This window comes from Equus caballus, chromosome 1 (genome assembly GCF_041296265.1).
Source record: "Equus caballus isolate H_3958 breed thoroughbred chromosome 1, TB-T2T, whole genome shotgun sequence".
Classification (NCBI taxonomy): Eukaryota; Metazoa; Chordata; class Mammalia; order Perissodactyla; family Equidae; genus Equus; species Equus caballus.
In genome coordinates this window covers 29,281,388-29,302,465 of record NC_091684.1, presented here as the reverse complement: position 1 = coordinate 29,302,465, position 21,078 = coordinate 29,281,388, and the positions used below count along the sequence as shown (strand labels likewise).

The following is a 21,078-nucleotide window of genomic DNA, read 5'->3' as shown; positions in this document are numbered from 1 at the left end:
TCTTTACAAGTGAATAGGTTAGGTAAAATGTAGTAAATTGCCAAGCAAAAATGTTAAAGCTTTTAAAAATTGTTTACTGATAGATGAGCAAGAGAGAGGGCATATGATGTCGTCATACAATAGCTGTGAGACTGTTAAGGTTACACTTAGAAGCTGATATACAGTTCACGTATCTTCTGAATTGAGCCTCCATGGAAGTTCACTGGTAGAAATGGCCACCACATAGTAAGAAGAGCGCTGAGTACATACCTCATGTGGTTCATAGCTTGCCCTCTGTTGGTGAGCAGTCTCTTTCCACAAGATTTATTATTTAATTATACAAGTTATATGCAAGAGAGTTCTAGGAAATAAATCTTTAATTACTTTGCAAATGGAAAAATGTTTTACAATTTTAAATAGTGGCCTTTTAAAAACATTTTTTTTAGTTTGCCTTAAGTTCTGTATATGCATTGAGGGAAGCATTGAGCATTTGTCATTGGTTGCCATGAAAGTCAGGTAAGAGTTTAGTTCTGGTCTTTTCCTAATTACTGTCTCTTTACCATTCCTTCTCAGACCATAGAATCTAATTGGAGATGTGGAAGACACAGTTTACAGAGAATCCACTGCCGAAGTGAAACAAGCAAAGGAGTTTACTGTTTACAGTATGATGATCAGAAGATAGTAAGTGGCCTTCGAGACAACACAATCAAGGTGAGGTCTGTTCAATTGTGGGAAGGTAGCTGAATAAGCGAGGCTAACCACCTTCATAAAAGCAATCCAAAGCATAAACTCTAAGCATTATTTCCACAAAATGAAAGTTTTAGATTGTTTCCAGTCCCAAAGCCAAAATCATTTCCTTAAAGGACAGATACCTGCTTTCCTCCTGCCCTCCCTCACCAGAAGCACATACAAATGCTTAGTGCTAGGGTTAAATTCTCTTCTTTAGGTGCACTGAATGGGCTATTACTCTTTTCACCCTCACATAATTATAGGCTACTCCTTTTCCTTAATGAAAAGGATAAAGTCTGCATTACTACTGAAACCACATATATATAGGTGCTTAGCTATACCTGTAGAAAAGAATGCATTCCACACTACTCTGGGCTTTGATTCTTTTGGGGAATCAAACACATAATAGAGCCAGCAAGTCTCTGCAGCACCCCATTATGACAGTGATCAAAAGGATCTTGTTTGTCATCCTAGATCTGGGATAAAAGCACGTTGGAATGCAAGCGAATTCTCACAGGCCACACGGGTTCTGTCCTGTGTCTCCAGTATGACGAGAGGGTGATCATAACTGGATCATCGGATTCCACGGTCAGGTAGAAAATTTCAAATGATCTTTTGAACTCTGAAATACCAGATCCGCTCTGTTCTTTGTCATAGATAGTAATTTTGTATATTTCTGCATGAACACAGCTCTGAAACTTCGTAACTAAAAAAGAATAAATTCCCATCATTGTGTCAGTCTAGAACTAGACAACTTGATTTAGGCATGATTAAGGTAAGTTTACGTTTTTGTACATTTAAGAAACTACATATTCTGTTTTAATTTGGGAGAATCATCCATTATAGAAACTTAGTGAACCTTGCATTCCTTACAAAAACCACCTCACAGGGGAATGACATGAATGGAACGAAGCCTTCCTTTCAGGTGGTTATAACTGTAGTGCAGGCATGCATTATCTCCTTTAAAATGTGTACAGGTGAGCAATGCTTTCTCTTTGCCAGCCCCTCCCCTGCTGCCCCTGCAGTTTTTAATTGCAAGCTTCACTCAGGGAGGGGCCTTCAATTTCCAGAGGCGTTAGTGATTTGATGACACAGCCATTATGCTGCTGGAGTCCAGTGTAGCTTGAGTTCTGGGTACCAGCAGCACTGCTGGAAACCTCTGTTAGGAATTTTGCCTTAAGCTAAAGGATTTAGCAAACATAATGCATCAAAAGTAACTTAAAAAAAAAAAATAGAAAAAAAAGGCGGTTAACTGCATTGTTAGATTCTCTGAAGTTAAATGTTTACCATTCCAGGTTATCCTTTGTGAATAGAAAAAGCTGTTCCTGTTTCTTGTCTTTTGACTTAAAGGCATAGCAAACTCAGTTCTTATTATAGTTATTGACATTTAACATTTATTGGTACTTGTGGAGTGCCTCAAGGTAGTTGAAACATTGTAGAGGCTAACATCGTTTATAAGATTAAAGGAAAAAATTATTTTCTAAAAGGGGGGGTTTAAACTGGAAAAGGAAATAAAATGCGTTATAAAAACTAAAGTAAATATACAAAAATAGAGTAATCAAAATAAAATATATCATCATACAAAATTCTCAAGCTATCTGAGAGTCCCACACTGTGCTCTGAAGCCCATATTCACAATCGGATGGCTATTCTTGATTCCAACCTGCCTTCAAAGCACAGAAATAGGGCCTTAGACTTAGAGTCTAGGTAATCTTGGGCCTTGACCTGCGTGGTGAAATCTAAGATCCAGGGTCATCAAGCTCAAATCCACAGTACTAAGTCAGTCTGTCACAGAAGCTTCTTGGCCTATATCCGTTCTTGTTCCTGAGGGCTATCTGTAGGACACTAATGCTGCTGTTATTAGTCAGATTCCCAGTTAAAAATGTATTCAATTAATGGTATCAGATTGAATGTCAGAAGTTTTATAATAATCTTGAAATCTGGGCGCAATTAGTAGGTGATGGTGACTGCAGCCTCGTTCCTACCCCCCACAACTTGCCCAGATTTCAAGTAGTATGTCTTAAGGATTTCAGATTGGCAGCATCCCAGCCCAGCCCTCCATCTACCACTTCCCCATGTCCATCAGTACTCTTTACCTCATCTCAACCTCAAAGCTGCAAAAGAAGAGTAGGGTATAACACTAACTATGGAAATGAAGTGGGAGGGGAGAGGAGCACTATCCTCAAATACCAGTAACAGATTGTAGCATGAGTACTATCAAAATCTTAGATAACCTTAATGTTGTTTGTCTCAGGGTGTGGGATGTAAATACAGGTGAAATGCTAAACACGTTGATTCACCATTGTGAAGCAGTTCTACACTTGCGTTTCAATAATGGCATGATGGTGACCTGCTCCAAAGACCGTTCCATTGCTGTATGGGATATGGCCTCCCCAACTGATATCACCCTCCGGAGGGTGCTAGTCGGACACCGAGCTGCCGTCAATGTTGTAGACTTTGATGACAAGTACATTGTTTCTGCATCTGGGGATAGGACTATAAAGGTAATAAGGCATTTTTCAGTATGTCCCTAACTTAGAGTAGGAGAGTTCATATGAACATCTGATCAAGGGCAATTTCACACATCACTGTAGAATAACTTAATATTTAATTCAGATATTAGTCTATGTGTAAAAAGGTAATGAGTGAGACAAGTTGTGTGATAGTTTTGGTTAGATATTTTATTCCTATAAATAATGGTGAGTGTGAGAAGGGCAGAGGTAAATTTAGGGTAAAGAAAATGTATCTACAAGACCAGGCTAACACCTTAAATCGATTTGAGGAATTCTCATGTGATAGCGGCCAGCTACAAATCAGCCCTATGTTACCATGAATCAAACTTGTCATGTTTTTTATTTGGTTTGGTTTGAAAAGTTGAATTCCCCCATTCGTTCAGTGCTATTTTCTGTTTCAGGTCTGGAACACAAGTACTTGTGAATTTGTAAGGACCTTAAATGGACACAAACGCGGCATTGCCTGTTTACAGTACAGAGACAGGCTGGTCGTGAGTGGTTCATCTGACAACACTATCAGGTGAGCAGCAGGTGCCCTTGCCCAGAAGGGATCAGTATTATCCTGCCATTCATTGTTTGTGCACAGATCAAACAAATCTTCAACTGCATTATGTTTATAATAAACATTTTTCCTTTCTGTAGCTTCTTACAGGTCAAAAGTTTGCCCCAAGCAGAGGCAGCACAGCAAAGCCTTTTGTTGATGTGTTTCCTTCCTGTAATAGTTTTATCACCAGATAGACCTATTTAAAAGGTACTGCTTAAATGAGGAAGTGGACAAGAGAGATAAGTAGATGGAGGTTGAAGGCCCCTCCCTTTAAATTTCTCCTGTCTACAGTTGAAAATTGCTAATAAATAGCTAAAGGCCATTTCTCTCTGCCACTGTTCTAAAAAAAGGGAAAAAAGATTTGTTCCCTACTAGAAATTGTGCATTTTGTTTTCTTAGCATTACACAATTGGCCAGGGAGTTAACTAGTCTCTGAAATTATGAAGGATCCACAAATTGAAGTACTTTTTGGTGTTTTCCCTTCACAGGGATGAATGACACAGATATTAATAGAATTTGCACGAATTATCAGTCCCCTCCCTTCCTTCAAAGAAGTACTAAGAGGATGAAAAGGCCATTAAAAATACCAAAGATAGAGCTATTGTTATATCTGAGGAAATGATCATTCCTAGAAATATTTGGATTGGTCTGAAAGCATACAGTTTTTTAGATTAATATATAAAAGTTTCTGAGGGGCCAGCCCGGTGGCGTAGCGGTTAAGTTCGCACGTTCTGCTTCTGAGCGGCCCGAGGTTCGCCGGTTCAGATCCCGGGTGCGACATGGCACCACTTGGCAAAAGCCATGCTGTGGTAGGCGTCCCACATATAAAGTAAAGGAAGATGGGCACGGATGTTAGCTCAGGACCAGTCTTCCTTAGCAAAAAGAGGAGGATTAGCGGTAGTTAGCTCAGGGCTAATCTTCCTTAAAAAAAAAAGGAAAAAAAAAGTTTTTGAGAACTTAGTTTGCATTTCCGTTATATGAGAAAGACAGTTCTGGACTGTGGGTGAAAGCAGAGTGTCCTCAGTGACAGAGGAGGACATGCCTTGTGATGTCACTGCCAGACTGCATCTCATTCTTACTGGTGATTTCAGGATTACTTTTCTTGTCTTGGTCAATTATACAAAGCTTTGTGCTTTGAAAATATATGCTATGTTTGAACTTAAATCATACATTTTTCTGCCTGAGTTATATGGCAGAAAGGAAATAAATTACATTGAAAGCAATACATTTTTGTATGGATATTGATTGATTTTATTTTTGTGGAGTTTTAAAAGACATATGAAGTATATTATTATAACATTCCAAGCTTAGAAAAGAATACATGAAAATTCACTTGACTCAATTTTCTCTTCCAGATTATGGGACATAGAATGTGGTGCATGTTTACGAGTGTTAGAAGGGCACGAGGAGTTGGTGCGCTGTATTCGATTTGATAACAAGAGGATAGTCAGTGGGGCCTATGATGGGTAGGTTTGCTAACAGTGTTAAAAAAATATGCCTACATCTTAATCCCTCCTGTCTTAGGTTGTTAAATGTAGCCTTGCCTTGTCTCTGTAAGATTAAAGATTTCACAGAGAGGATCCAGTATTTCTTGTGTCTAATCTACGTGTTTACCGCTCTTTTGTTTACTCTTTTCCAAAATATTCTTCGCAGTCATCTAATTGCACTTATTTGCTCATGTTTTTAATTAATATTTTGGTTATTTAGTTACATAGTTGTCTGTTTTGCCCTAAAAAGCAAAGAACTGGACAAACGGTATAATAGGATGTGCATATAAAATAGTGACTCATTAATAAAACTGAAACATTGGAGGGCAGTATCTTTGGGGCTTAGTGTGGTAGAGTCTTGCATTTTGATCTCTCTGAGTGATTCCTAAAAGCGCAGCCCTCTTGTTTTCACCTCCTAGAATTTCAGGTACAGTGAGTAACTTTATCTCGGTAATCTTCATTTTCTTCAATCTAATTTCCAGTGGTTATAGAATCCGTTCATGTTGTGGATGGATCCCATGTCCACAATGCTAAGCACATAGTAAATTCTTACAAACGTGTATTCACTTATGAAGGCCTCTTTTATCATTTCTTCTTGTCAAGGTGCCCGATTTGGGCAAGTGGAGGCTACAGTTCAAACATTGGCTTTTAAAGTATCAGAAACTTACTTACAACGTTATCTTAGTTTATGAACTGGCCACACTTATATATCAATACAACTCAAGTAGCAGGAAGTGTAACAGACCCAATTCCTCTGCTTTGAGTCAGCCATCACTGTCATACCTTGGAAAATTTTTCAGGGTGTGACAACATGCTCCAGCTGGGTTCAAGGTTGTATTTCTCATTGCCCTGGTTTTGATCTGTACCCAGCTTTCTTGAGATTTGTCTGTTATTTACCCTGAGGAGACATGACTTATAATTGATTTTTAGAAGAGCTAAACTTTTCTTATTTAAATCAAAGTAGGAGGATTTGCTTATATAAACTCTCGAGTTCTTAAATGCACCCCAGTCCTCTGGTACATTTGACCTGGGCCATTCTTAGAATTGACCAGAAAGAAGATGCCTCAGAGTTGTAGGTTTCTAGGTTGAAGTGATCTCTCATATCATTAAGAGGTCTGATATCTCTTCTTGACCCCAAAGTATGATATAACTTTACCATTCACTATCTTCAGTGTGGTTAAAGCTAACCTATTTCTCATCTTTAGGTTAATCACCTACATTTTCCCCTGTTAAGACCAATAACTCAACACAAAAATGAATGCAAGAACCAAATCTCCCAGACAAAAAAGGTTTTATATATTCCTGTGAGCTGCATTATTATATAAACTATATCCACCATACATATTTAGTGCCATGACTTTTTGCTATTCTTCCTGTGTTGCTTTAATTTTACTTTTAACTAAGATTTTGGTCCCCTTCTTGATCTTTAGAAAAATTAAAGTGTGGGATCTTGTAGCTGCCTTGGACCCCCGTGCTCCTGCAGGGACTCTCTGTCTACGGACCCTTGTGGTAAGAGCCTTGTCATTTAGAGGGGGTTGGGGAGCAGGAAGGGGAAGAAATTAAACATAGATGTGCTGTGGAATACAGACCTGGATTTGATAGTTAGAACTTCCCAAAACCTATTACTAAATGGAAAGGCAACCAATACATGATAATAAAATATGTTTATATAGCACCTTTCATCCAAAAGTGCTTTAGAGACTATGTATGGAGAGGAATGTGGCAGCTGTTTAACAGCTGCACAGCAACTCTACACAACACTTTAGTACAGGAAGTGAATAAGAATTCTGTATCCTCCAGAAACAGTAGGGGGTACTTAGGGAGAGAGAACATAATTACTCAAATTGGAACCTGTCCAGAATCTGAGGACCTGCACACCTCTGCCTGCAAAAAGTGCCCAGGGAGTCTGCGTGAACCCCCTGGTCAGCCCCTTAGTTCTGCATCCTATTCAAGGCATGCTGCCTCCAGCAACTTGAATCCCCTCTTTTTTGGTCTTCATATACCCCCTTACCTGAACAGCTTGACATTTGAGGAAAGAAGTGACTCAAAAGGGGGAATGTCACCTTTGAAAGCTCTCAAGTCTTTTATTTATCGTGGTGTTCACCAAAGGCCCAGATTAGAAAATGGCCTAAGGTTAAAAGCTGCTTCCATTAGAAAAAGAAGATTAAGTGGGGCACTAGGGAGGACAGCATCTTTGGCACAACTCAGGAAAAACAGGAGAGCAAGCATTTGAAGCCCAGTGTTCTGAATCCTGACTCTCAACGTTTAGGCAGTCTCTGCTCTGGAGAAGGGAGGGAGAGATTTCTTTGTCTTCCTTGTTGGAGTTAAAGCTCATTCTTTCAGCACCAGATGTGGCTTACCTGCACATTTCACACATTTTTGAAAACGTTTACTTTCATTAACTTTATAATTAATCTAAGTCTGGTTTTTGAAGTGTAAGTTACATAGAGCAAAATTTGCCCCTTTTTTAATGTACTTCTATGAATTTTGCAGTTGTTTAAACACCACGATCAAGACGTAGAACATTTTCCATCCCCCAAAAAATGACACTTCATATCAGTCCCCTCTCCCCAACCCCTAACAATCATTCGTCTGATTTCTGTCCTATAGTTTTACTATCTTATGATTGTCATATAAATTAAATCATACAGTATGTAGCTTTTTGCATTTGGCTTTTTTCACTTCATTTGAGATTCATCCATGTGGTGGCATGTGTTAGTACTTCATTCTTTTTCATTCCTGAGTAGTATTCCATTGTGTGGATGAACCTGTTTGTTTATTCATTCATCTGTTTAAGGACCTTTGGAAGGTTTCTAGTTTTTGGTGATACTGAAAACATTCCCAGACAGGTTTTTGTATGTACATATCATTTCCATTTCTCTTGGGTAAATACCTAGGAGTGCAATTTCTGGGTCCTGTGATAAGTGTGTTTAAATTTAAAAGAAACTACCAAGCTATTTCCCAGAGTGGCATTTTGGGAGTTTGCAAATGCAAACCATTTTACATTTCCACTAACAATGTATAAGAGTCTCATTTTCCTCATCCTTGACAGCACTTGGTATTGTCAGTTTTTAAAAAAATTATAGCCATTTGAGTGGGTATATAGTGATGTTTTAATTTGCATTTCTGTGATAATGATGTAGAACATCTTTTCATGTGTTTATCTTTTCTTAAGTGTCTGTTCAAATCTTGTCCTTGTTTATTTATTGAATTGTCTTATGAAGTTTTTAAAAACAGATTATTGAGATATAATTGACATATAATAAAGTGGACATATTTAAAGTGTACAACTTAAATTTCGATATATGTACATACCAATAAAACCATCACTTCAACTAAGATAATGAACATATCATCATGCCCCCTGTGTAATCCCTTCTTTCCCTCCTACCCCACTTCCCACTGCTCCAGTCCCCACGCACACTGATCTGCTTTCTGTCAATATTGATTAGTTTGCATTTTCTAGGGTTTTATAAAAGGAACCTACAGTATATGCTTTTTTTTGCCTGTCTCTTTTCACTAAGAAGAATTATTTTGATATTCACCCATGTTATTGATGTATATCAATAGTTGATTCTTTTTCAAAAATTGCTGAGTAGTATTCCATTTTCTGGTTATACCACAGTTTATTTACCCTTTTGCCAGTTGATGAAAATTTGGGTTGTTTCCAGTTTTTGGCTTTTACAGATAAAGTTTCTATAAACATTTATGTACAAGTCTTTGTATGAACATATGCTTTCATTTCTCTGGGGTAAAGCCTAGCTGCAGAATGGCTAGGTTATATGTTAAGTGTATGTTTAATATTTTTAGAAAAGTGCCAAACTGTTTTCCAAAGCAGTTGTACCAATTAGCATTATTGTATAATAGTGTATGAGAGTTCCGATTACTTCACATCCTCTCCAATACTTAGTACAGTCTTTTCGAGTCATTCTAATAAGTGTATTGTGGTACCTCATTGTGATTTTAATTTCCGTATCCCTAACGTTAATAATGTTGAGCATCTTTTCATGTGTTTATTTGCTGTCCATCTATATACTGTGGTGAAGTGTCTGTTTGAATCTTTTGCCTGTTTTTTTAATTGAGTGGTTTTCTTATTATTAAGTTTAGAGATTTCTTTACATATTCAAGATACAAGTCCTTTATCAGATATGTGATTTGCAAATATTTTCTCTCAGTCCGTGATTTGTTTTTTCATTCCCTTGAAAGTATCTTTCAAAAGCACAAATTCTTAATTTTGATTAAGTCCAATGTATCAACTTTTCTATTATATCTTATTTCTATTATATCTTATATCTTGCTATTATATCTTTAAAAAACCTTGTCTAATCCAAAGTCACAAAGATTTTTCCTGTGTTTTCTTCTAAAAGTTTTATAGTTTTTTGTTTGTTTGTTTTTTGAGGAAGATTAGCCCTGAGCTAACATCCATGCCCATCTTCCTCTACTTTATATGTGGGACACCTGCCACAGCATGGCTTGCCAAGCGGCGCCATGTCAGCACCCAGGATCTGAACCGGCAAACCCCAGGCCGCTGAGAAGCAGAACTTGCAAACTTAACCGCTGTGCCACTGGGCCGCCCCCAAAAGTTTTATAGTTTTAGGTTTTACATTTTGGTCTGTGATTCATTTTGGGTTAATTTTTGTGGATGGTACAAGGTATGGATCACAGTTCATATGCATATCCAATGTTCCAGCTCCATTTATTCAAGACTATCCTTTTTCCTCTTGCCTTGCAGCTTTGTCAAAAATTGGTTGATGAAGCTTATAGACCTGTTCAGTTCCATTGGTCTTTTTGTCTGTCTTGATGCCAGTATCATACTATCTTGGTTACTGCAGCCTTTTAATAACACTTGAAGTCAAGTAGTTTAAGTCCTTCAACTTTCTTGTTTTTCAAAGTTTTCTGAATCTTTTGAATTTTCATGTGAATTATAGAATCTGTTGGCCAATTTCAGCAACAAAAAATCTGCTGAGATTTTCATTAGGATTGTATCTCTCTGTTTGTTTAGGTCTTTTAAAATTTTTCAGCAATGTTTTATAGTTTTCAGTATGAAGGTCTTTGTCATATTTATCCCTAAGTATTTAATATTTTTAATGATATTGCAAATGTTATTAAAATTAAAATTTTAATTTCTGGATTGTTCACTGCAAATATATAGAAATACACTTCTTTTCCAATCTGTGTGCCTTTCATTTCTCTTTCTTATTTTATTGTACTGACTAAAACCTTCAGTACGGTGTTCAAAAGAAGTGGTAAGAGTGAATGGGGGGAAGGCATTTGGTCTTTTACCATTTTATATATATATATATAGATATAAATTAGCTATAGGTGTTTTGGTAAGTACATTGTCAGGGGATTAGGAAGTTCCTTTCTGCTCCTAGACTGCTGAAAATTTTTATTAGAAATTAGTGTTGGGTTTTGTTAAATGCTTTTATCTGCATCCATTGAGATGATCATATGGTTTTTGCCTTTGTTCTGTTGGTGTGTTGCATTGATTTTTTTAGTGTTAAACTCAGCTTTGCATCGCTACAGATCCTGTGGACATTAAAAGGATAATGATAAAACAATACTATGAACAATTCCATGCCCCAGAATTTGAAATCTAGATGAAATGGACCAATTCCTTGAAAGATATAGTCTTCCACAGCTCACTTAGGAAGAAATAAACATTCTGAGTAGCCCTATACCTATTAAAGAAATTGAATGAATAATTTATCATCTTCCAAAACAGAAAGCATCAGGCCCAGATGGGTTCACTGGTGAATTCTACCAAATGTTTAAAGAAGAAATTATACCAGTTCTCTACAATCTCTTCCAGAAGATAGAAGCAGAGTGAATACTTTCTAACTCAGTCTATGAGGCCAGCATTACCCTAGTACCAAAACCAAACAGATGTTACAAGAAGAGAAAACTACAGACCAATGTTTCATGATCACAGAGCTCATTTATATCTTGTAAAGAGTGTAAAATGGGGGGCCAGCCTGGTGGCGCAGTGGTTAAGTGTGCATGGTCCGCTTTGGTGGCCCAGGGTTCATCGGTTCAGATCCCAGGTACGGACATGGCACCGCTTGGCAAGCCATACTGTGGTAGGCATCCCACATATAAAGTAGAGGAAGATGGGCACAGATGTTAGCTCAGGACCAGTCTTCCTCAGCAAAAAGAGGAGGATTGTCAGCGGATGTTAGCTCAGGGCTGATCTTCCTCAAAAAGAAAAAAAAAGAATGTAAAATGGTGCAGCCTCTATGGAAAACAGTATGGTGGTTCCTCAAAATATTAAAAATAGAATTACCGTATGATCCAGCACTCCCACTTCTGGGTATATATCCAAAAGAATTGAAAGCAGGATCCCAAAGAGATGTTTGCATACCCATGTTCATAGCAGTATTATTCACAATAGCCAAAAGGTGGAAGCAACCAAGTGTCCATCAACAGATGAATGGCTAAACAAAATCTGACGTGTATATATATATATATACACATACATAAGAGAATATTATTCACCCTTAAAAAGAAAGGAAATACTGTCATATGCTACAACATGGATGACACTTGAGGACATTATTCTAAGTGAAACAAGCCAGTCACAGAAAGGCAAATACTGTGTGATTCCACTTATATGAGGTATCTCAAGTAGTCAAATACGTAAAAAGTTAGAAGATGGTTGCCAGGGGTTGAAGGGAGGGGGAAATGGGAAGTTGTGGTCTAATAAAAGTTCTGGAGATTGATTGCACTTAACGCTACTGAACTATACACTCAAAAAGGATAACATGGTAAATTTTATGTGGTTTTTACCATAATTCAAAATAAAATGTTTTTTTAAATAGTAATATAATAGGTAAACACACAATTGCAAGACTAATATGACTTTATTAGGTAGAATTTTTTTGGTAATATTTTGAACTATTTGCTTCAGATTTGAGTATGGTTTTGTCACTGTCCTTATGTTTAGTGATTTCACAATAAGGAAATTTCTAAAATTATTTAAAAGCTAGTAATATGCCAGTGAAATGAACTAACTCTTAAATTTAAAAAAATCCTCATCAAAATATTAGCAAATTGAATCCAACAACATATGGAAAGAATTATACACCATGACTAAGTGGCATTTATTCCAAGTGTGCAAAGCTGGTTTAATATTCAAAAATCACTTAATGTAACCCATCACATCAAAAAGCTAAAGAGGGGCTGGCCTAATGCTGTAGTCTATGGCTGGGTTTGCACGCTCCGCTTCAGCGGCCCAGGGTTTGCCAATTCAGATCCTGGTCACAGACCTGCACTGCTCATTGGGCCATGCTGTAGCAGCATCCCACATACAAAAAATAGAGGAAGATTGGCAACAGATATTAGCTCGCGGCCAATATTCCTCATCAAGAAAAAAGGCTAAAGAAACATCACATGATTATCTCAATAGATGCAGAAAAGGCAATTGGTAAAATCCATTTATGATAAAAACTCTCAGCAAACTAGGAATAGAGAACTTCCTCAACTGCATAAAGAAAAATGCAAATTAAAACATGAATAAAATACAACTACAAACTTACCAAAATAGCTAAAATTTAAAAGATTGACAGTATCAATTTGTTAGTGAAGATGTGTAGCAATTGGAACTCTGATATACATTGCTGGTGGGAGCGTAAATAGGCACAACTTTTAAAAAACTGTTTTGCCATGTCTGCTAAAGCTAAACATATACCTACACTATGGCCCAGCAGTTCTGCTCCTAGGTGAAATGAGAATGTATAGCCATGAAAAGACATGTATATAGATGTTCTTATCAGCTTTATTTATAATAGCCAAAATTACAGTCAGCCCAAATGTCCACCACAGCAGAAAAGGCAAATCATAGTGTGTTCATATAATGGACTATCAACCAGTAATAATAAAAAGAATGAAGCACTCTTACCTGCAGAAGCAGAGAGGAATCTTATACCGTTGCGTAAAAGAAACCAGGCACGGAAGAATACATACCATATGAGTGTATTTATATGAAATTCAAGAACAAGAAAAACAAATTGATGACGATAGCATTGGGATGAAGGTAGTATTGACTAGTAAGGGGCATGAATAGTTTCTGGGATGCTGGAAATATTCTACATCTTGATCAGCAGTGCTTGGTTAGCACTGCTAATGGTGTGGTAGAGCAGGCTTCCACCTGCTTATGAGAGCCAATTGTTAAATTTTCATGAATTTTGCAAGCTGGTTGACCTTACATGGGTAGTTTTAAATTGGCCAGGATAGGAATTTTTACACCATGAAAATGTACAACTGCTTTTACAAATTGAGAAGAGTTAATTGATAAACATATAACAGCACACCACTTGTTATTGCTCATCAATCCTTGGCCTCTGATCGTAAAAGAATTCTAGAGATACAGGGAGAGGATAAGTTGAGGGAGGTCCTGAGGAATGTTCTCGTTCAGCCTAAGCCAAGGACAGTCAGCAATGAGAAACTAGCATACTATTTGACATGTCTCAGCTCTAGTGGATGTTACTTTGTGTATGAAATTAACTGCCCAATATTTGACTTTCCATCTAGCCTTTAATCCAGCTTTTTTCTATGAATTCTTGAAAGAGATAAATGGTAAATTACCAGCATACCATACCTTTCCATAGACTCCTCTGACATGTTGCTGAATTTGTGTCCTTTTGATTTTGAGTAGTTCAAAAGTTTTTGTTTCTGCTTCTTTAGGAACATTCTGGAAGAGTTTTCCGACTTCAGTTTGATGAATTCCAGATTGTCAGTAGTTCACATGATGACACAATCCTCATCTGGGACTTCCTAAATGATCCAGCTGCCCAAGCTGAACCCCCCCACTCCCCTTCTCGAACATACACCTATATCTCCAGATAAATAATCATACACTGACCTCATACTTGCCCAGGTATGAAAAAGAATTGTGTACATAGCACTCTGGATAGGAGATGGAGTACTGGCTGTAAGGTGTTACTAGCTCATGGAGCCTTCTCATGCCCTTTATCTTTCCAAGCCCTATAAAGCCAGCCTCAGTTCTAGATGATTCTTGAACTAGATCTAGATGATCCTTGTGTAGTGGAACTAATGATTTCTGCCCCAGTTATCTAATAGGACTGTTAAGAAAATAAAATGAAATTTGAATTAGTTTCGAAACTAAGAGTAATGACCCCAAATCCTGACTTTGTAGTTAACCAAATCGAACCAGTACCTATAATTGAGACCCTTTAATCCAAGTAGATAATCTAACGTGTGAATGGAAAAATCACTTGGTGAAATATCACACTGACTTCTCACAGTTCTGCCTTGTCAGTGTCATTTGATTATAAAAGGTAGCTTTTTTATCCTTATCCTCAGGCCCCATCCCCTCCAAAAAAGAAAAGAACTGTCTTTTGACCTTGGAAGTAGCTATGGAGTTGGTGAAAACTCAGTGTATTCTCCCACTCAAGTCTGCATCCTCCCTCTGAGACATGAAAAGATCCTAGAATTCATCTTTATCTATATTATGGTATATTCAGATCATACCTTGTGTCCTAACCAGTTCAAATACATTAATTAGGTTATTGCTCATTTGGGAAAACCGAACTTTTTTTGGAAAAAGCTACTGGGGAGCATTGCTGTCATTATGATTTCTCATTTCCCATGCTTGCCTCAGTTCTTATGGCAGAAGTACACATTTAATACACTTTTCTGCACATCTTTTCGCACTGGTTCTTCTGAGTGAGGTGGTTCATGCCCTGGTAGGCTCGCTTCAGTGCTTAACTTCTCTCACAGAGGACAGCTGCTTCCGCAAGTCACACAGGCAGGCCTGGGTGAGAGTCCTAGCTGTGTCCCCTTGGGCAAGTAACCTCCCAGAGCCTCGGTCTCCTTATTAGTAAAGTGAGTGTTGCAATACCTACTCCACAGAGCTGTTGTGAGGATTGCATTGAAGTCTTATATGTAAAATTCTTAGTGCTTAGCACAATGCCTAGCACACAAGGCCCTCAGTAAAAAGTGGTGATTAGTGTTAATGTTGTAATCATCAAGTACCTATCCCCTCCTTTTGCCAAAATTTTTTCCTCCCTAGATTTCTATGACATTTTTCCATTTTTAATATTCTTTCTGGCTCTCTGATTATGTGTGCCTCCTCCTCTCACCCTTAAAACATAGACATCTCCTAAGAGTCTGTGTCAGGCTTTTCTTCTTTGTCTAAGTTCCCTTGTTTGGCTGCCTTATCTCTTGGGAGCAAGGCTTCAGCTGTCATCTCAATGTAGATGACTCTCAAATTTGTGTCTCTAGTCCCAACCTCTGCCTTATCTCCAGGCCACGTTTCCAGCCACCACCTACACATCTATCCTTGAGGGTACTAGGAGCATATCTAGTGTACACATCTAACAATCATATTTTCCCCTCATCTACACTGTCAGTGCCCTCTAGACAAGCAGCAAGACAGCTTCAACCAACTCCCCTGCTTCTGCTAATGACACAACTGTTCCTGGCCACTCGGAGCCAGAACCTCAGAGCTGTCCTTACCTGCTCTACCGTTAGATGCTACACCCACCATAGTCACTCTTAATCTCAAGACATCAGAGTCACTCTGTGTGAGCACTACTGCCCTGAGCATGTTAGTGAGCCCTGCCAAGTCCCCAAACAGGCCATGTAGCCTTCGACAGAAGCTCCTGCGTGGCATGGGCAGAGAGCAGGCATTAGGAAGGACCTCTGAGCCTTTCTCCCAGTTGATGGCTAGGTTAATATTCTTCTCCTCTTAGAGCAAGTAAGAAATATAGGGAAAAGGACTAATGACTATTTGCTCTGTTTTCACACAGGACTCATTAAAGTTGCAGTATTTAACGTATCTGCCCATACCAAGATGAGCAACAACCGTAACAGTCAAACTACTACCCACTTTCCCGGACTAGCTGAGGAGTGGGACTTTGAGACTCCTGTTGGGACACAGTTGGTCTGCAGTCGACCCAGGATGGTCTACTCAACACAGCTGACTGCTTCCGTGCTGCTATCAGAAGATGTCTTTTATCTTTCGTGAATGATTGGAACTTTTAAATCGCACCTCCCCTCCCCTTCTCCTGTCCCCTCTACACTTGTTTTTTCCTCATTTGGTTCCAGACAAAGATGACTTATAAATATATTTAGTGTTTTGCCAGAATCTCTCTTGCTTTGCCATTAAGCAGAAGAACTAGTTTCCCTATGTAGCCTACTGGGAGATACCCACTTCTAGGGGACAGGGGGATATGACTTTAAGCCAGACAGCACCCAGTGTCTCCATGTGAACTGCGGGAGTGCCCAGCGCCTGGCAAGATCAGCCCTGCCCTGCTATGCTTAGGAGGAGACAGCTGTCTGTGTAGCCTCTGGGGCAAGAAAGAGAAAACAAGGATGCACACACTGGAAGATCTGGGCTTGTTTCCTTTCATCTTTTTCTCTGTTTCTGTTCCTCTTCCCCCTTTGCCCCTCTCCCCTTCAAGCTGTTTCTCTGCTTCACCTGAGAAGAAAGAGTATGAAGAGAGTGTCGTCAGTTGGCGTGAGGCAAATCAGCTAGAAAATGTAACACTTGGAAGAGTTAAATGTGTTCAGCCAAAATTTCAAACCCAGGCTTTTGCTGCAAGTGACCCTAAGTGGCAACAATGGATTCTCAGACATGGTACTCTCATCATACTTGCAACTCTTCTCTCTTCTCCTCCTAGCACGGCCCCCGGCCCCCCACCCAAAAAAAAGGGAGGGGGCAGAAATTTCCTGGGCTCCATCAATGGCTGCATCTTTTCTGGACTCAGCAGTCTCCTCGATTCCATGTAGAGTGTGGAAAGCAGTTGCTGATTGCATTTCCTCTCATTAACAATTAGATGTGTAATAAAAAGCATTGTACTTCATCTTAAATCACTGGTAAAGCTCAGCCTACGGAAAGGTTTGAAATGGCCAGAGCCAGTCGCTCAGTGCGTTCTGCATAATGGTTCACGTCTCTGATTTCCTCATCAGGGCTTGTGAGCACCCAGGCGTCTATATTTTGCCAAGACCACTATCAGAATAGCTCAAGAGGGGTGGTCAGGAGTAAACGTTGATTTCTTTTTCATTTAGACCAGTAAATATCATCTCTCAGAATTCAGGCTAATCATCTCAACTTTGCACTGCAGAACTTTCCTTCTGCTTTTCAGTATTTACAAAAGGCAAAGCTGCCAGAGAGAGAGGATCAGGGTGAAGTTTGGCACACAGGGTTTATTAATGAGGCAGAAACTGCCTTCTCTTTCCTTTTCTTCCTCCTCCTGGCCTTATTTTACTCTCCACTCTCCCCAGTCAATAAAATTTCTCTGGCAGTTGGTGAGCAACATAAACAAATGGACCTCAGCAAGGGCCAGGCTAACCTGGCCACTTGAAAGGGAGCTGTATGGGCTTCAAGTGCAGGGTGCGGGTGCCGCCCCGAGCTGGGAGCACAGGGGCTACTATGAGCGTGTGCTCAACTTGTGTCCCAGAGCAGGAGTGGACGTGCACCAGCATGGGCACGCTCATCGAAGGCCTCAAGGCCACAGTGCAGTCTCAAGTTTCCCTTCGAAGCTGAGCAGTCAGGCCCATTGTTTCTGTTCCTAATTAAAGCAGTTGAGTAGAAGAAAGCCCCTTTTTAACCAGCTGCTGTAAAAACATCAGAATAGGAGCTAGCTGCAGGTGACCTCAAAGCCAAGCCACCTTTAGTTCAGCAGAGGAGAAAGGGCAGAGAAAACCATCTTCACTCTTCCCTCTGATTTGCAAGAAGGTGTCCTCTTCCCAAAATGTGCCCAGACTGAATGTTGTTATTTCATATTGAGAGGCAGATTATGCATATGCATTTTTCCTTTCCTGCTTTATGAGTGCTTTTTAGCTTTTAGTTCCAGGTTATATTCAGAAAATATTTCCCAGTGTAATAATATGTCATTGCCTGGGAAATATTTTCTGAGTATAATTCCCTTCCCAACTGCCCAAATGCTACAGAGACATGTTTTCTATTTAGCCACTGTCAAGGTTCCTTGTCTATTGTGTTGACTGTTAATGGCTTTGTGATTGGTTGAGGATTGTGCTACAGAGGAGGCAGAGTGCCATCATCAGCCCTGAATAACACAGGTCAGACATTGAAGAGGCGTGGATTTCAAGCTGTTTCAAAATATTGTCCAATAGCCATAACTTTACTAGCCCTTTTGTTATATGCTGCTATTCAAAAGTGGGAGCTGTTGAATATTCATTGGTGCCTGGGGTTTTGCTCTCCCATCTAGGTTCAGTTGAAGGTGTATTGTTTCTAAGACTGTTTTGAAACTTGTCCAGTACCTCATAAATGAGATCGAGGGTGGACCCTGCAGTCTGGAGCCATTAGCTCCGTCAAGGATATTCTCCAAGTTGTCCTTTGCTGCCGATGGAAATGGGAATGAAGTTAAGTGGTCTGAAAAACTTGAGTCAGTCACATCTCTCAGCTCTGGGGGTCATTTACCAGTTCATTGTAGAAGAAATAATCAGGTAAGTAGAAGTTCATTTCCAGAGAAGGTAAACCCCACTTACCATCTCTGCATGATTTCAGTGGGAATTGATTATCACTAATCCCCAACTGGGCTAGAATAAATGTAAAGTTTGACCTTTTTAAAAAGGAAGGAGAAACAAAGAAAGTCTCAACACATTGAAAGGATTGGTAGAAAGGAGCTGAAGGTGTCTCTGGGCTCTGAAATGAAATGTCTCCATTGTAGATTAGTCTCTTCTCACTAAAATTCAAATGTGGGCCTGAAAGAAACATTTCTTAAAGATGGGAGGGAGCTCTTCCAAAGGCGGGCAAGGAGTGTGTGCCTGCACCTCCACCTGGCAGTTCTGTGGGCACGTGCGAGCTCTGTTCCCACCGGGGCTGCTTAGACAAAACCAGCATGCCTTGCTGCACGTATGTGTATTTCCACCACTGAGAACATCCTTTTATGTGCAATTTGAAAGTGGACGTGAGTGTCCTCTTTCGTGGGACACCTTCTACACTTGTAAAGGGTAATGGGAAGGGGAGGCCTCTTACACTTGTCCCTTGGCAAAATTCTCTCTGGTGACTCTTCACCAGAAACTTCAGTGACAGGGACCCTTTGGACCTCTATTGACAAGTAATAAAGTCTGGCCCTCATAACTTGTTTCTGAATTGGAAAAGACCTTGGGACCCCTAAATTATTCTGTTTTCTGCTTGAGTAAGAAAAATCCTTTTTATTTTTCTTTTGTAAAATCAAAAGCTGAAGAGATGAAAGTATGCACTCTTCTCCTTTGCAGTCTCCTGGTGCCCATAGGTCTGAACAGCTATGGTCGTCTCCTCCTTGCTTAACACTTGATTGAATGTGGAAACAAAGGGCTTGGGGTAGACGGGGTGGAGAGTATTGGAAATAATTACGGCAGTTCTTTCTTTCCTAGAATTAGATTAGATACCTTGGTATTGTTGGCCTTCTTGGCATCTTCCATTTACCTTAGATGGTAATATCTTCCTGCCTGAAGTGGGAGCATTTCAACCCAGAATACTGTATGCCTGAGAGGCTAGGCTGCAAGCTTGATTCTGGAGGAATCCAAGGTACTTCCAGATGGAAAAGGGGATGTTGAGATACCCACCGCCTGTGACCATCATGCTCTTTGATGATCAGGTTTACCATATGACTTTAATCCACATTTCTGATCTCCCTCCTCGTTTGGATCAGTTCAACAGACTTTCTAAGAGCTGGAGAACATGAAAAGGTGCCCTTGCTTCTCCTTGCCTTCCTCTCTTACCTCCTTACCTCCTAGAATAATTCTCACTTCTAACAAGTTCACCCAAAGCCTACAGGCTAAGTTAATCTCTCTGGGCTTCATCCACACACAGCTGATCACTAACAGACCAGATCCCCTTACTTTATCCACAGTCTCGACATAATCAGTGCCAGGAAGACCGGCATCTCTTAGGGGAATAAAGCTGGGTTTTGCTTCTTGTTCTTTTTACCTGTAGTTCATTTGTGACTTCAGAATCCTTGGAACTGAGGAGAGAAACCAAAAAAGCATGACTATGGCTGCCTGATTTCAGTTGGAACTTAATGCATTGATACCCAGAAAACCTTTTCTGTTGGAAGTTGAATACCTATGATCTAAAATTTCATGGAGGCAGATGACATCTAAACGCACCCAGCTGGGTCTTAAGCTCCTGATTGGCTGTGTGTGTGTAAGGATCAGTGTAATAAATAGCACTATAAATGTCAATGCTCCTCTGTCCCTTTCCCTTTTTGGACACTGAAGGAAAAGACCAACAAGAAGGGTCAGACCTCTGGGTACCAAGGAAACTAACAGCTTCCCAAATCAGTGATCACTCAAGCCCAACCCAGACTGTTCTGAGGGATGTTCGCTGGACTCCACTATGGGACAGGCCTGGCAACAAATGTGAGCTTCCCCAAGAGCTTTCTGTTGATTCAGCCTTTGTTCTCTAGACTCTTAAGTGCTGACTGCTTTGAATTTTGTGATTATGTTACGGTGATGTGTAGTCAATGTACCAATATGTTCACAACCTAGGATCATGGTAATGTAGTGTGTTTTGGTTTTTTTAACTGTTCAAAAAAAAGTAACTTAAATTACAAATATAAGATTAAAGTGAATTTTTTAAGTGTCTTGTCTCTTTGCCCCGACATCAAGAGGACAATGAATATTTCAATATACAAATTGAGGGAGTACACAGATACTTTTAAGATAATCTGACATGAGAAAGCAACATTGAGAGAAGTCAGGGCCAAATGGTGTGAATAAATATGGGGTGCCTTGGTGTACAATTAGTATTCCATGTTGAATTAAATTGAAGCCAAAGTGATGTCTAATTTGGGAACTTGTCACCATAGCCTGAGCCTACTACAACTCAGCCTGAGCCCAGAACTTAAATTTTCCT

At 39.5% G+C, this 21,078-nt stretch overlaps 1 protein-coding gene across 14 annotated transcripts in view; it reads left to right on the top strand.

The window, feature by feature from the left end:
* The window catches only part of BTRC (beta-transducin repeat containing E3 ubiquitin protein ligase), a 166,991-nt gene extending 146,197 nt beyond the window's left edge, over positions 1-20,794 (top strand). For all 14 annotated transcript variants that reach the window (XM_070261262.1, XM_070261269.1, XM_023640692.2 and 11 more), the window contains 8 exons: positions 553-690; positions 1,183-1,301; positions 2,963-3,212; positions 3,623-3,741; positions 5,121-5,231; positions 6,683-6,761; positions 13,935-14,127; positions 16,022-20,794. In XM_070261262.1, coding sequence (XP_070117363.1) covers positions 553-690; positions 1,183-1,301; positions 2,963-3,212; positions 3,623-3,741; positions 5,121-5,231; positions 6,683-6,761; positions 13,935-14,096 — 978 coding nt within the window. In that variant the 3' untranslated portion in view covers positions 14,097-14,127; positions 16,022-20,794. The remainder of the gene's footprint in view (positions 1-552; positions 691-1,182; positions 1,302-2,962; positions 3,213-3,622; positions 3,742-5,120; positions 5,232-6,682; positions 6,762-13,934; positions 14,128-16,021) is intronic.
* The last annotated feature ends 284 nt before the right edge of the window (positions 20,795-21,078 follow it).